Raw genomic sequence first — 16,693 nt, 5'->3', positions numbered from 1 at the left:
GTTTGCCCATACATTTTTGTGGCTCTTGTTTCGTTTTTAAGCCAATAACTGGATGCTGATTACACTGCTAGGATCCCCTTCCTAGATGGTCATGTCAAGCAAGCCATGAACAGCCTGATGAGACTGATCAGTGAACAAAACAAACAATGAGGAGAGACTTCTCTCCTGCCTATCTCCCATTTCCCCCTCCTGACTCATTCACACCAGGTTTTCAGCATTTTCACATGCCCTCGACTGTCCAAAAAGGGACTGCAAGCATTCTAGGTGCTTATTTTTGGAAGTTCAGCTGTTCAAAGTGGCAATCCACCTTACGTATTTAGAAGGAAAATTAGTAGAATTTGCAAGTTGATATTAGGCTTGAAGGGTTGAACAAGTACTTGGCATGGGTAATGTAATGAAAAGTTTTAACTTTTAAAAAAAAATGTAAAAACTTTTATTACTTTAAAAAATTAACTAGCTACTCACCGCCATATTGCAGTCACAGCTTATGTCAGCTGTTTAAGTGACAAGTTACATTTAGCAGAACAATTTATATTGTTTATTGTGGTATTATTACCATCGCACTGTATTGTCACATATTTGAAGTCATTTCAGGTACAATTCCTGAACTACAGTACATTGCAACTTGATCTAGACTTAATCGATCACCGTCTATTCTGGAAAAACGAGCTGATGAACGTTTGTTAATATGGCAAAGCGTAAAACTTCTAAGCCACGGCCATCACGATTTTTTTACTTAGTTAAGTTTGTGACAATTAGAGGATTAATTTATTAAGTAGTGTCAAGAACCAGCGCAAAGTAGTCACTTCTAAGTAGTTTTAGTTTTGAGGACAACTTGAATGCAAGGCAATGAACTAAATTGTAATAAATTATAATTCTAGTTCTAATAATACATTAACTTGAAGTTTGTCATTTTATAGTACTATAACGTTAATGGTAATTTAATGATAATTGCTGTTGTTGTTTCGTTCCAGTTATCGATTATGTTGTTTGCAAAACTTGGTCAAATATAATATGGCTGGGTAGTGTTAAACTTGAAATGCAAGCATTTTGATTAAGGTGTACAAAATCGTTACAGATGATCGGAATCAATCCAAGCCTAGTATGTAAGTTCTTCAACCTAAAGCTGCTTTTGTAGTTTTAGTTTATTTAATACGCGTGACTGATGTATGAATGTAATAGACAGTGCATTGCATTTGTAGAATTAAATGTAGGGCACATATTCCCAACAAGGTACATGTTTTTTATCAGAAATGTAATTTTAAAAAATTGTATTAGTTTAAATCACATTTTGTCGTGAAATTTCGATTTCCAGTTAATAGTAGTTTCCAGGAGGCTGAGGATGCAGCCAGGAAGCCAGCTTAAGCTCATAACAGCGTTGAGTTGGCTTCCTGGCAGCCATCTTTGCATTCTGTGTAATCGGTCTGCACGCAAGTAAGCTAGTATGCATGCTACAATCGGGGGCGCAGCGCCCTGCTTCAATGCACGGTACTGCGCTTTTAGGTCAATTCTAAGGAGGAATTTTGTGGTAGCATTGCCTAGATTCGAATAGTTTATTTCTTTGGTTTTGTCCAGGAGTTTTCTGTACAAGGCGTAAGACAGGTTTGATTACTTAACAAAACGTGTGCTTTAGAACCGGGAAAGATACTTCTGCGTCTCACGGTATCATTGTATTCCGTGGATCGTTTGACTCTTTTAGGCCGCGGCCACGTAAAATTTGGGCGACAGAATGAAAGGCGGCCGTATCCCTTGTGCATGGTCAGGTACAATGTACATGTGCAATTTCTTGTGCGCTGGCGACGTGACTTTTTCGAAGCAAAACCAAGTTTAAGACCCGCACTAGTAACCATGGCGTAAGCACAGAGGCTTTTGAGAGTAAACCCGGCTACCGAAACACGTTTTCTAAAAGAGCAATTATGATAGTCCAAAACATGCCTTTTTGTCCTGCTATTTTAGCAGGTGGATAGCAATTTATTTGGGGTGTACGTTGAGATTTATAATTATGTGGGTTAGATTAGGCTGTACCGAAATAGCAGAGTCTCCAAGTTATAACAAGGTAGTGAAGTTATCCCACGAAACTCTAATGGAACAATTACGGTACGAAACCAAAAAGCCCTCGTTTTTCCAATTCCTTACTATTGCGGACACCGAAAAAAAAGTGAGCGCAATGTGAAGTTTTGACTGTACATTAAGGGCGCCCTATCGAGGCTATACCTACAGAGGGATGATTTCAGCTGCCTCGTCCCCAGGTGCCAACGCATTTTGTAGGAAGAGTGGGAAACGGGCTGAAACAGCCCCACTGTAGTCCCACAACACCATACACTTCACGTTCAACCGAAGAGAAATGCCCGGGGGACGAGGTAGTGTCTTCAAGTTTCGCCTGTCTTCATAGTTTTTTACTGCAGTCGTGGAACAACTAACTTTGAGAGTGTCCTTGTAGCTTGTATTTTTAACATACCGAACTGTTGTACTGTATAGAACATGGAATAAATTGAGATATACTTAGATTTTGTTGGTTTTTTTTTAGATTCATCTAACCTAAATCTAGCCTCCCACGCAGCCGCTTTAAGGGGACTCGTATTACCTCCTCCCCTGGGGAGGTAATACGTGCGTCATACGAGTCCCCATAAAAACGACTGTGTGGGAGGCTAACCTAAATTTAGCCTAAAGTGAGTGTGGATTCGCTGGAATATGTGGAATTGTCCCAAATTATGATGTAGTCTATAAGCACGATAGTGCGAAGTTCCTTTGTACAGCATATTAAATAATAATCATCTCTAAAACCGAGCCCACGTCACAGAGGAGGTTTTCCGTGGGGGCCTTCATAAAATAACACTCGGAAAAAGTGCTACTCAGAAAGCTTTATTTGACCCTCCAATGCAGAACAGGGCTTGCATGTACGGCATAATCAGGGCGCTTTCTTTTTCCGGGTGAGGAATCGAATGGAACAGACATTTTTTCGGGATAAAATTTCGGAATTTTGGGACTACCGGAAAAATCCGTTGCCTAGGTCCTAGTCCTCTCTCTGTCTTATATCTCGGTCAAGCCGTTTCAGGTCACGTGGTCCGAAACGAAACGAATTGATCGTGAGGGCTTGGGAGAAAGCCGTACAGAAAGTTTACGTGCAAAACTCGTGCATGGAGCGGTTTTGTTCTCTGTTTGTTTTCAAATCGATTGCGGTTAACCGCAAATGCCGTTCCATTCACCACCTAGATTTTTCAAAACGTTTGGCCGAATAGAAAGCGCCCTCAGCCTGCATAATAAACAGGAACGCAGAAAGATACTGCGAGACCTCTGCAGACTTTTGAGGTAAAAAAACATCTTGGACGGCGTTATGTTGAAACAATACTTCGAGAATGTAAGACTTGATAACTGTTTGGTAATTCTAGGATTATTTCACCTTGTAAAGCTAAGCATTCAAAACAACCACAGAAAGTAACGCTCAATATGTTTTGCTTGAATGGTGCAGTGGCATTCGTGATCAAGAGTTCGCGAGCTCACACGTAATATACTCTCCTGTTAAACTTCGGGTTTTCACAGCAGAAAATAAAATGTTCACTCTGAAAGTCATAATTTCGAATACTGCGTTCGCTCCAAATAGTTGTGTCGAATAAGAAGGAAATTTTGTAATTGTGATGCAAACAATGTTTGGCTGTTTGACAGTGCCGACCGGTAAGGCATTCAAATAGCGGTTTTTTTTCTTCAAAGGAATTTTAGCAATGAAAGTTTATAATACGATGAGTCAGTGATTATAATTGTTATCCTCAATGTCACTCGCTTCTCTTACTTCCTCGTTCTTCATTCTAACACCCTGCCACTTTGAAATATAGGAAACAAATCCACAAATTAAAAGGTTCTTTTCTTCGAGCGCGTGGAGGTTCCGCGTGGCTGGTGATTTCGTATTTCGTGCGTGTTCGACAACCTCGTTCCCAGGGCCCTTTTCGGACCGAGGTCGGACAACTTATCGAGTGGATAAGCCACTATCTTACAAGTAAAAAAAATTTGTGGAAATACTTCCTACATACGATTTACCCCACGAATCATGTTTGAATCAATTTTTTTGAAAATGGAAGATAGTTGGCCAAACCCCCAGTGTGAGTCATTCCGGGATGAGTTTAAATTTTCTTCCTTTGATAATGCGATGAGCGCAATGACGTGTTCTAACTGTTTATCAACTCCTTGTATACAGTATTGCCGTTTGAGTAGCAATTATCAGCGATGTGTAGCTAACTGCATCCATACGTCTATTACAATTCACTTTTTTTTATGTCGCACTCCTTCTTAACAGAAGAGGATTAATCGATTTTTAATAGCATTGTAGACGTACGTCCGTAGTCCACTGGCTAGTTCCGGCGTACTTAAGTAGACTTGATTATTGCAATGGTCTCCATCCCTGGAAAACATCTTTGGTGGAAATTCAATTTTGAGTGAATCCGTATTGACTTATCCATATCGCCAATGCTGCTCCCTAGCTGTGACTTTGAGGACTTATTGTTTTTCCGCGGTTTCGTTTAAAATTCACCAACCGGAGCCTGAAACAAATGAATGAAATGAAAACAAAATACAAATGAAACAAATGAAAACAAAATACTCATCAATGGAATTGTACTACAGTAAGGGGAAAACCTTGCGTTATGTTACAAAACTCAAAATCGTTTCGTTTTCGTTTTTCCGTTTTTGGAATGGGTACTTTGGTGGGATCAAGGGTGGGGGAAAAGCTTTCTTTAGCCGTAAATGAAACAGCATTTTCTCAATTTGTCGTCCTTTTTCTTTCAAACTTTTCCTCCTTCAAACTGATACAATCTAACAACTCAAAGATTTATGGGACCATGCTCCATAAATCTATGACGAAGAATGTCGAGGCCTTTCAGCGCATCATAACGTGACGGACCTACGGTGCTGCTCATAGCCAGAAAAAATATTTAATGAGATGCTTTCGCTAAGTGCGCAGCTAATTTACTACCACAGCATTCGCTTAAAATGGTGTCGAATGATACTCTGAGTGAGTCCTGATGGCTAGTTAATTAGGTTTAGTCAATCTAGCACTGTTCAGTACAACATCAGTGTACTGTACAACACCGTGACATCCGACATTTGTTGTAAAACAATATTGGACGTTTGTCAACACAATGTCAAGATTGTTAATTAATGTTGGCCAACATGTTTGATCGGAGACAAAAGAAAAATAAAAAATATATATTTGTTAAACTGATCACTCAGAAGGAGTGCTAATCGTTCTAATATTGTAAAATGTTGAACAAACAATTCAAAATGTTGTAGGATAGTGTTATTAACATTTGACTGGGAGCCGTAATGTGACGTAGCCGGTGGTACGTACACTGTGACGTTCTAAACGGCTTGAACCAACAAAACGTTGTCTCATGAACAACCACATGTACATAGCGCATGCGTGAAGCGCTGGTCATAAACAAGTCTCGCACTCGATTTGGTCTCAGGTGGAAAGTACCCATTGAAAATATCAATAAATATTGTCGTTGTTGTTCTTGTTGTTGTGCAATAGTTAGGTTAGAAACCCTTTGTGCAGTACCAAAGTAAAGACTGAAGGACTATTTAGTAAATTCTGATTCTCAGTTGAATGGCTGACACATTGATGGATTTCATCCACAGACTCAAAAGTTAGAACCCCAAACTCTGAGCGCGGTTGCAGTTGAACGGCTGGTTACGTAGCCTTCGAACAAAGACGTATTTCCAGCCGTCGAGATTCTCTCCACCGAGATTCTCTCTCTCTTTCGGCGGAGAGAATCTCGACAGCCGGAAATACGTCTGCGTTCGCAGGCTACTGGTTACGTAACTCAGCTCGATATATTATCTGATATTATGACCTATTATCAGCCGCTGTTCGAGGTGAGAGGCGGAAATGGACCCTAAAAGAGCACCTAAAAGGCGACGACATATACCTACAAGTAGACATCTTCTGATAGAAGCACTCCATATGATAAATATCTCAATAGCGCATATGGATTGACATCAATAACAAGGCTGACCACTCAGGCATATCGAGGACAACACATCCTTCTGCCCTGGCCTTCCCATAATTCCTTCTTGCGGCGAATCACGCGAATTGACCTAGACGCGAAGAGGTTTGTCTCGCGTTCTCAGCGCTGCCAATTCTCTCATAGCCGAGGGAAGGTAAGACACTTAACATAAAAGCTTAAGAGATGTCATTCTAACTTTATTCGTTCGATCCGGCTTGGGTCGAAGGCGAGTTGAACTCTATCAATAGTTATTTAGCTTCGCGTGATGAGGGCGGTAAATGTTTATACATGGAAACCTACGCTCGCGTGCACGCTAATTTCCGTGAAATAGACAGTCGAGCATCAAGGTAAATAAGCAGTGATAACTACTCAAACTTGGTTAAATATTTGAGTTAGCTGCACCTAGTGCGTTTGTAACCAACCCAGCAGGAACAGGAAAGAAATTTGTAAGCCCCGACAATGGATCGAGAATAAACAACAGGTCAGGTATTTCTTGGGTTCGAAACGTACTGTTCATTCTCTGGTACATAAATTCGAGTCGTTAACGTTTCTTAATCACAATTTTATGACTTAATCATAATTAGTCGAGACCTTTCTGACGAAATTAAAGCGTAAAGATTTCGCTCTAAAAGCTTAATATCTCGATATTTCCCTGCATAAATTTATTGAGTCACAAAAACAATTCCATCACGAACGTTCTTTTATGTCTGCTCAGCTGAGCGTGTGTCAGTAACACGCACGAGCAACGCCCGAACACATATGAATTTGCGAATAATCTGAAAACCTAACTTCTCCTCTTCTGTCTTTTTCAACTGATGCAGGAATCCACGTACGTGTCAAATTGTTTTAGATAAAAGGTCATAATAGGTTAAATCGAAACTTCACTACAAGTTCGTTCGCTATCGATACCAATATATGTAGGTATATTTGCTTGTTAACAGAACAATAAAGCACTCCGTTATTACGCACAATGCACAAGTGAATGAAAAAGCTAAGAGGCCTTTATCTTGCCGATTTGTTCTCACATCTGAACAGTAGACGAAAACAATGGACAATTCTAGCTATTTATTTAACAGTTTCCTGTAAAGACCCCTGTTTAGCCACCGGGATGTTCCTTCTATCTTTCCACATCTTCCGGCACGTTTACATTAATTCTGTTGACAAAGAAAGCGAAACTCAATTAACATTCAGCAATAAAAAGGCGTCACATTAATTCGAAATTGACAAGATGCCCTTTTGTTCTATTGATATTTTTAGTCAGGGAATGGTTTTAATAAACTGTAGGGCAAGTTAAAACTGGGATTATAAACTTGCTAGAATACTAAGTTACGATATTTTTTCCTAAAAACTGTGCTTTTAAAGAGCGGATGTTGGGTTAGCCACAAAGCCGTTCAGTCATCACAGCGAAAAACCCTGAAAATTTCGCTAAACTCGTTTTTGTGTGACAATTCACAACTTCAGCTTTCGTGTGTTTAGTCAGGAAATGGTTTTAATAAACTGCAGGGCAAGTTAAAACTAGGATTATAAACTTACTAGAATACTAAGTTACGATATTTTTCCTAAAAACTGTGCTTTTAAAGAGCGGATGTTGGGTTAGCCACAAAGTGTTCAGTCATCACAGCGATAAAAACCTGAAAATTTCGCTACACTCGTTTTTGTGTGACAATTCACAACATCAGCTAGCTTTCGTGTGTTCTCCTATTTCGTCTGGTGATAAATATAGTTTTGTCACTCAATTTCCGGGGTGCACACGAATAAGTAAATAGAAACAGAGGTTGACATTTAGTAATATTTCATATCCGCTTCCCCAGAAGTAGTTTGAAACATCGGTGTTAGAGTTTATTAGTTTTTAATTCACTGCAACATAATTCACTGATAATTAGAATACGCCGCCCAAAAATATTATTGTTATGGTGCTGTTCAGTTTAAAATTCGAATGAGTTCCAAGTAATCCTTATGCAAAGCCAGATTATGATTATGAAGTTTTTGTATTCTATTTGTGTTGGTTTTTAATTATTTACTTTTTTTAAATTCTTTGCCCTTGCAGGTGACTAATTATTATTATTTTGCTTTTTTTTTTTGTCAGGAGTCATAGAAATGAGCACCGTTGTTGAAAGCTCGACTTCGTTCACCATATCAACCGTTCCAGGTGTGACATATTTATTCATTTTTTCTCCAGCCTTAAATATTTTACGGCAATTACGAATTGTTCTCGACATAGCAGTCAAATAATTTATCTGGGCGCAGTCTTTTGAGCAAAAACATGTATTGTTTTACGTTGTGGTTCTTTTAAAGTAAATATTAACATTTCAACTCCACTGTGCGATATAGACCCACCAAAATACCGCAATTCGGGTGACGATTTTAAAATCTTAGAAACTGCTTACGGAATTTTCCTTAAGTCACATTGAAGTGGATTTTTATAATGCTGATAATGCCATCGAAGTTTTATCGTTTATAGTCTTTTCTTTATTACATGGCCAAGATATCTTCTGGATCAGATATTTTTTTACAGAAAAGTTACCCGTACACAATGTTTTTCAAGCGGATGGATATTATACTTTTATGTTGCACTAATGCTATTTACTTTTATGTAATTGATTCCATTTCCACCACAGAAATTCTAGCAATGAAATACAAAATGAAGCACAAATTTTACTTTAGAACCATATCGCTCCGTGAGTAATTACAATGAATTAGTTTGCCGGGATTTATAAAAATTAAGCCAGGTACATTTGACAGCCAAAAGAAATGCCTTAACTGATATAGCTTTGTTGTTGTACCTCGCCGTTGCCAGGGTTTTGCTTGCTGTTGAAAATTGTCCCTAGCTAGGTGTCCGTATGCAGAACAGCAATCAAATAAAAAGTTTCGTTCAAAAATTAAATACAGGAAGACAATTGATGTTTTCTTGGCGTAAAATGGTCGCGTTTTGGCGACTATGTCAATCGGGAAATTGGATCACTATAGTGAAATAATACAAATCGCTTGCTTCAAATACAAAAAGCGAAAATTCGTCAAATCTGGCCTTTACAGAAAGTCGCTGTCGAGAAAATGTCCGTCGTTCTTGAGCAATAATAAATATTCTGGTATATACTGTATACTGTTTGATTTTAAAAACACAAACTTCATCTGACATCTATTCTTAAAAGAAAAATTTTCAATGCTACTTAAATATAAAATCTTCTGTAATACTCTTTTAACCCAATGAAATTTGTTGATGGTCGGAATCATTCTCAGTAGTGTAACTATAATACTGTAACAACTCCGTTTCAATATCTATATCTTTTAGCATGCAGACTTTTCCGCTTGAAGTCCAATAATTGGAGGAACTTGTAAAAAATATTGGCTAGTAGCTACCAAGTGTATACTTCAGTCCTGATTTCAACAAAAGGGAGAGAATTTTCATTTCTTGTTTGAAAATCATTTCGTGTTATGATACAAGGTCCCCCTCTCTCCCGTTCACATTACCCGTAGAATAACAAATCGTAAACGAAAATTTTACATTTTATAATTCCTGTAAACTGGGTAAAAGGCTTTAAACCAAAAAGTGCAGTCATCACGTCTGACCAATCACATTCAAGAACGGAACGCAATGCTGGAATCAAGCAGAGCTCAAAGCAAAAAATATACAAACGGTACCAAACTTGGTACCAAAAGCACGAAATTACAAAGAGAACACACGAAAACATGAATTACCGGTGCCAAATGCGCAAAAAACATAGGACAACTGGTGCCAGGCTAGCGCGCGGAAACATGAACAGCCGGCCGGTACCAAACGCGCCGGAAAACAGAACAACTGGTCGGTGCAAAACGCCGAAAATCATGGCGAACCGTTGCAAAGCGCGCGAAACTGTGACAGGAACTAAGCGGGACCCATTTTACAGAAAATCCCGTCTGAATTAGTATTTTTCAAGGGAATTTTATGATCAGATTGTAGTAATTATTAGCGCAATTTGCCTAATGTGTCTCATGACATTATAAATATGAAACTTTAGCGTTCAAAATAAATATCATGTGCATTAATTTATTTTCTGGTTATCGGTATGTTATCGAGGAACTTTCGTAGAAACTAGTCCCAGTAGTTAAAAATAATTGCCTTTCTTTTTCTTTGTGTGTTTTGCTCTATTTGTCACGAAATCAGAATCAAAATATGCTATTTATAAGGTATGTTTTTACAATAACTGTCAAAATTTCCGGGCGCTGATTGACGTGAGCAGCGTTGTGTAGACTAGCGTTGCCTTAGCCAATCAGATTGCGAGATTAGAAACAATTGTGGTAAAAACAGCCTTTTGAGGAAACTGAGGTCACTGACAGAACCCCTTTCTAGACCGGAATGTTTTTCGTCTTCGGGGGCGGACTGTGGTAGAAATTTTCAACCACTATCAGAGCACATCAAATAGCAAACACAAAATAGGCCACAAAAAAAAAAAAAAAAAAAACTGACACCACAAATGACTACAAATACAGGGCTGCATGTTTTCAATCAGTAATATTCCCTCCACACAATGGGTCGATTCAGTTACCTTTTTGCTTTACGGAAATCGGTTAAGTTTATTGTTGATTTCGAGCTGGGAGGATTGTAACGTTGGAAATATTCTGGTAAAACTGGCCGTTCTTGCCGCTGTTGTCATTTTTTTGAGGGTGATTTTATCAACAATTGATCCGCTTTAGGAGGCGAGGCTCTTGGAATGGAAGATGGCACCATCCCGGATGAAAACATAACAGCTTCCTCGTCCGCAGGTCCTGCACCGGCACATTTGGCCCGGCTGAATGGGCTGTCGTCCTGGTGTGCAGGGAAAGCCGAAGACTGTTTCTTGCAGGTAAGAACAACGCGATTAAAAGGGTAGGTTTCGCATGAAACAAGAAAAAATGTGGCGCTTTCCCTGCCTTTTTATTTCTAATGTTTATAAAGAAGAAGTAGAGGTAACATTAGAATTTTAGGGAAACAACGAAACAAACAAACAAGCAAACAATTCAATTAGCAAGATTTAATAAACGAAACTAAGTACCATTATTGCTTGCAAAACAATGCAAAAGAAAGTCGCTAAGACACCTCTGAATTTATATCCAAACTCATTATTCAGTTTAAAATAGACAAATAGCTTGACGTGACTACGTTACCCTTCCCCTAGCTTTATACTGACATGTAGGCATGGCAAGACAGGATCATTATCTAATATCTATGTTGTAACACTTTTTCTACGTGCACAATAACTTAATTTGTAACTTGTTATAACATGTTCAGTTTGTTCAATAAATTTTAAAAGTACTTACAAGCAAAAAAAAAGTTTTAATTGTTTTGAAGTTAATCATTTATGGCCGTTGAACCATTTGGACAAAGCATCGTGCATTTAAACTTCTGTTATAAATGACGTATTTAATGTTTGCCGCAGGTTGACCTGGGAGGTCTCCATTTGGTTTGCGCCGTTGCAACACAGGGTAACCCTGGAGGGAACAGAGACTATGTAAAACGTTACAAACTTGAATGCTCCGCAGACGGCCAGAACTGGACATTATACGAGGAGAATGGGAACACTGTAAGCTAATGTAACTTGTGTGATACAACAACAACAAGTTATTGTTAATAGGCCTGGGCATTTGTGTCACATGTGTAAGCACTTTGAAAACCGAGCCACTTTCGAACGCAACTCCAACTGATAATTTTCCAACCGTGAAAAAAGGCGTTTTTCCTCACCAATTTTCAACGTTAAAAATGCATTCTGTCCAAGAAAACAATTTTCAATTTTTAAACAATTTTCGTTTTGTTGTGCTTTCTTGAAAGTACTTAGACTTCTCCTTCACTATTTCCCCAGTAACGGAAAAACTTAGCCTGTGAACAGGCTCCCAAGTGGGGTATAGGGCGAAAAGAGCCGGGCGAGCGGACCGTAGACTGTTCACCGTCCCCTATTTTTCCGTGGGATTTTCGAGACTCGTACGCTTCGATCGAACTTCCGCCACCAGTTTGTAAAGGTGAGCTCAATCTGGGGAGAGTTTAAACTACCAGGGGGGGGGGGGGGGGCTAGTCAGGGTACGTTGAGTCAGGGTAAGTTGTCCCCAGTCAGGGTGTGTTGAGTTCCCCTCGGTAGTTAAAACACCCTCCCCAGGTTGCGCTTTACAAAACCAAGATGACGAGAGTTCGATCGAAGCGTACGAGTCTCGAAAATCCCACCGAAAACTAATCAATGTTATAATTTCGGCCGAATTTTATTCATATATTTTATTTTTTGTGTTCGTCATACGAATTCGCGCGTTTAGTGAATGTGTAACAACTTTCGGAGCTCCCAATATAACTTTCTCTCCGATCGATGAACAACTGCAATTGAGCCCCCTTTGTGCTTAGCCACTGCTGGTGGTAATAAAGCCTATTGTCCGTTGTGTCAATACAGAATTGAAGAATTGTACAGGCTTGAATGCAATAATATATCCCGGGAATGTCAATAAAGCAGCACCGATTTTCGCTTATGTTTTCTAGATTATCGAAGGCAACACAGACAACTGGGAAGTGAAAAGGAAAGATCTTGACCAAGAAATTGTCACTCGCTTTGTCAGATTTAGGCCAGTGGACTGGTACTGTTGGCCATGTTTGCGAGTTGAGCTGTACGGAGCTTCTCTCAACATAAACGGTGAGAAATCTCAGTTAAATTTATTTTTGTCTTTAGTGTTTCCTTTTCCATCCCTACTATAGCAATTGAAATATGAAAACGTAATTTCGTGAGCTTGAACAAATGGCTGCAATTATAAAGGTTGTTTTAGTCTCAACCGGTGAAACTAAACGTGTGCTCCGTCGTTTCATTTGTGGATAATTAATAACGGATCAGTCAAGTGAAAGCTGAGAAAATAAAAGTTCATACAGCGCTAGATATTAAGTTGTTTCAGTTATTTTATATTTATTTCAGACGTCTTGATTTAAAGCAGACTGAAAATTTTACGAATAAAGAACATTCATTCGTTTCAGCGCAGACTTTTCAAGTAGTAATTCACATATAATCTGTTCAGCTCAAAAGAATGAAAAGCCTGTGTTGTCTCTAAAAATTGATGTGGGACATTCTCCTCTCAAAGTTCATTCCAAAGATCATGATTTAGTAATTGGAAAATTGGGTTAAAGAATGATATTTGTGCCGAAATAAGAGCAAGAAAAGGCTCTTGCGACCTCTTAATTACTATTAAAGATTGGTTGAGCAACATTTATATAACTTTCGGCTCTCACAGTCGCAACAGTAACAATAGTCTGCATGGTAACTGTCTGTCTGAAGGATGAACTTGTTGGCAGTTGCCGTAGGGAGTTGTTGCCAGTCACCTACCGATCTATTTGCACAACTTCCGGAGCATTACCTTAATAAATCCTAGAATTAACCCTCTTTAAATAACCACCTCTCCTCTCAACCAAAATTTGAAAGAAACGCCCCGTCCCTTTCCCCTCTGTTAGATGTTCTACTAGTTCAACATTAGGCAGTTACAGAAGCTGCTATGGCGAAGGTAACAGACCGACATAAAAAAGGAATAGGATTACTCAAATCCTAATCTGTACGTACATCTGTAACTATTTTGTCGAAGATGAAATTAATGCTAAAGCCTCTACTGAGCATTACAACCCGAATTTTTCTGTACTTCATTTGAATGCACGTAGTCTAATTAGAAATTTTGACAAGTTTAAATTCCTACTAGGTCGTCTGCAAAAGCCTTTTTCTGCGATTGCGGTATCTGAAACTTGGCTAAATGATCTATCTGCTGATCTAGTCAATATTCCGGGATACGCTTTTATTTCAAATCACCGTGGTACTAAATCTGGCGATAGATAATCTTGATTACAAAATTTGTTCAGACTGTAATGTCTCTGATCCAGATGTCATTGAATCGTTGTTTGTAGAAATTTCAGTCCCCCATGGGAAAAATATAATAGTAGGCGTCATCTATCGCCCTCCAAATCATCACCTAACCGGCTTCATGGAAAAATTCACTGACATCCTCTCAAAACTCTCTAGAAGTGACAAGTGCTGCTACCTCACCGGCGACTTTAATTTGGACCTCCTGCGATACGCCGACCACGAACCCACTCAAGAATTTGTTGATTGTCTGTTTTCGCACATGTTTGTTCCTCTAATCGACAGACCAACTCGTATTACTGCACACTCGGCCACTTTAATTGACAACATATTCACAAATCATTTCTCACCTAGCGTTTTAAAAGGCATTGTCATAAGTGACATATCTGATCATTTACCAGTATTTGCGTATGTCTCTGATGACTCTTTTGTTCATGTTCATAAAAGAATTGGCAACCGACCTGTGAGAAACTTCTCTACGGCAAATTTAAATAATTTCAAAACTCGCCTCTCTCAAGTCGATTGGACTGAACTTCTACATGATAAAGACCCCAATGATTCTTACAATAAATTCTTGTCCGAATATTCGCGGCTTTATAATTTATGTTTCCCATTGAAGCCTCATAAAGTTAAGAATTGTAAAAGGCCTTATTCCCCATGGATAACCAAATCTTTATTAGCTTCTGTTCGAAAGAAAAACAAGCTGTATAGACAATTACTGAGATCACCTAATCCAACGAGGGAGTTACAATATAAGTCTTACAGAAACAAATTAACCCATCTCATTAGAATTGCCAAACGCCATTATTATGACCAAAGGTTTGCTTCGGCTAAAAATGACCTAAAGGAGACCTGGAAATTAATCAATGAAGTTATCAACAAGCGTAAATGTAGACCTCCTTTTCCTTCGTCATTTAGATCTGATGGTAGCATTCTTACCGACCCTGTAGAAATAGCAAATGGATTCTGTAATTATTTTGCTAATGTAGGACCTAATTTAGCAGCGAAAATACCTCCGGTGAACTCTTCTTTCCACTCTTTTTTGAATGATCAGTTCAATGAGTCTCTGATTTTGAAGCCGACGACTGTTGAAGAGCTGAATGGAATCTGTATGTCCATGAAGTCTGGGAAAGCCCCAGGATATGACGATATTTCTATGTATGTTATCAAAAACACTTTTGAAGTAGTATCGGAACCTCTTAAGAATATTATTAATTTATCCTTTTCCAAAGGAATATTCCCAGACAAGCTAAAACTTGCCAAAGTGATTCCTGTATTTAAAGGTGATGAACCGGATTTATTCACTAATTACAGACCAATCTCACTACTTCCTAATTTTTCGAAATTCTTCGAAAAGGTCATGCACAATCGACTAGTAGAATTCGCAAAAAGCCATGATATCTTTTACCAACTCCAGTTTGGTTTTCGTAAAAACCATTCCACTGCGCTGTCGCTAACTTACCTTGTTAATAAAATTGCAACGTCCATTGACCAAAATGAAATCACGGCAGGTGTTTTTCTTGACCTTTCTAAAGCGTTTGACACGCTAGACCACCAAATCTTTTTTGAGAAACTTGAACATTATGGTGTCTGTGGACTAGCATTGCAATGGATTAAAAGTTATTTCTCCAACCGTACCCAATTCGTCCAGATTAACGATACCCGTTCCTCCGAACAGATAATTAGATGCGGTGTTCCACAGGGTTCCATATTAGGCCCTTTACTTTTCATATTATATATCAATGATCTTCCCAAAACAACCAGACTGGCAGAATGCCTGCTCTTTGCAGATGACACTAGTATCTTTTACTCCAATTCAGACCCTGATCATGTTGCCTCTGTAATGAATAGTGAACTGACTAAGATTAGCTTATGGATGAAATCAAACAAACTTTCTGTTAACATAAAGAAAACCAATTATGTTATATTTAAACCCAAACAAAAATCTGTCCGCATGAGCTCCCAAATTTCACTTGACAGTATACCCCTCAAGCAAGTAACAGAAGTTAAGTTCTTAGGTATTTATATTGATGAAGGTCTCACCTGGAAATCGCATATCAGTTATATTTGCAAGAAAATCTCTAAGTCCGTTGGTATAATGTACAGATTTCGTTTCCTTTTGTCATCAAACACTAAAAAATCTTTGTATTATACCTTAATTTATCCCTATTTAACTTATTGTACTACAGTTTGGTCTTCTACTTATGTAACAAACCTAAATCGCATTTTTCTTCTTCAAAAACGAGCTGTGCGAGCTATGACAAATTCTAATCACCTTGCACCTTCTGCACCTTTATTTGCACAATTGAATATCCTAGATATTTTTAAAGTGAATTCCTTTTATATTGCAAAATTTATGTTTTCCTATCACCAACGTTTGCTGCCTTCGCCCTTTCTAAATTTATTTCCGACTGGTGGTCAAATTCATAATTATGATACCAGAACCTCAGCTCATTTTCGACCTCACACCTGCCGAACTAATATCAAGCAATTTACTATACTCTATAGAGGGCCAAAAATATGGAATGCTTTGCCATTATCAATTACGTCTTCCCCTAGTCTATCCACCTTCAAAAGAAAGCTTCTTGATTTCCTCAGTTAATTGCACGAAACGTCCGACTCTGTTATGTCTTTATAGTCTTACCACCACCGTATGTTAAAAAATCTCAACACAATGTCTTTACTGGTCTTAAAGTCCCAACATATCTCCGAGGAGACCTCTCAGTATAAGCCCGGGGGTTTCTTGAGGTCTCCTCGCCACTTCTTACTTCTTTTACTATTTTTATTTACTCTAAACTTATGTACTTGTAATCCTAGTCTATTATTCATTGTAACTTTCTATGTTTGTATGTCGTGGTGAATGAATAAATAAAT

At 38.5% G+C, this 16,693-nt stretch overlaps 2 protein-coding genes and 1 long non-coding RNA gene across 25 annotated transcripts in view; 2 read left to right on the top strand and 1 right to left on the bottom strand.

The window, feature by feature from the left end:
• LOC146484945 (START domain-containing protein 10-like) overlaps window positions 1–2,507 on the top strand; it is a 13,105-nt gene extending 10,598 nt beyond the window's left edge. The window contains exons 6-7 of one of the 2 annotated variants that reach the window (XR_014863474.1): window positions 1–2,328; window positions 2,393–2,507. The exon at window positions 1–2,328 is cut by the window's left edge and continues 1,441 nt beyond it. The gene's annotated coding sequence lies outside the window, so the exon portion shown is untranslated. The other variant, XM_085103832.1, reaches the window with a different exon arrangement.
• Window positions 1–16,693, bottom strand: part of LOC146484940 (uncharacterized) — a 182,260-nt gene that overhangs the window by 75,581 nt on the left and 89,986 nt on the right. The gene's annotated exons all lie outside the window — the stretch shown is intronic.
• Window positions 6,056–16,693, top strand: part of LOC146484944 (uncharacterized) — a 41,621-nt gene continuing 30,983 nt past the window's right edge. For 18 of the 22 annotated variants that reach the window (XM_085103806.1, XM_085103807.1, XM_085103808.1 and 15 more), the window contains exons 1-5: window positions 6,056–6,150; window positions 8,083–8,145; window positions 10,668–10,816; window positions 11,390–11,533; window positions 12,469–12,619. In XM_085103806.1, the coding sequence (XP_084959932.1) occupies window positions 8,094–8,145; window positions 10,668–10,816; window positions 11,390–11,533; window positions 12,469–12,619 (496 nt within the window). In that variant the 5' untranslated portion in view covers window positions 6,056–6,150; window positions 8,083–8,093. The remainder of the gene's footprint in view (window positions 6,151–8,082; window positions 8,146–10,667; window positions 10,817–11,389; window positions 11,534–12,468; window positions 12,620–16,693) is intronic. The other 4 variants (XM_085103811.1, XM_085103812.1, XM_085103809.1 and 1 more) reach the window with 1 other exon arrangement.

Source organism: Pavona decussata, unplaced genomic scaffold (genome assembly GCF_977016875.1).
Source record: "Pavona decussata unplaced genomic scaffold, jaPavDecu1.1 SCAFFOLD_28, whole genome shotgun sequence".
Lineage (NCBI taxonomy): Eukaryota > Metazoa > Cnidaria > Anthozoa > Scleractinia > Agariciidae > Pavona > Pavona decussata.
Note: the sequence above shows the minus strand (reverse complement) of the source record. Positions and strands in the feature narration are given on the sequence as shown.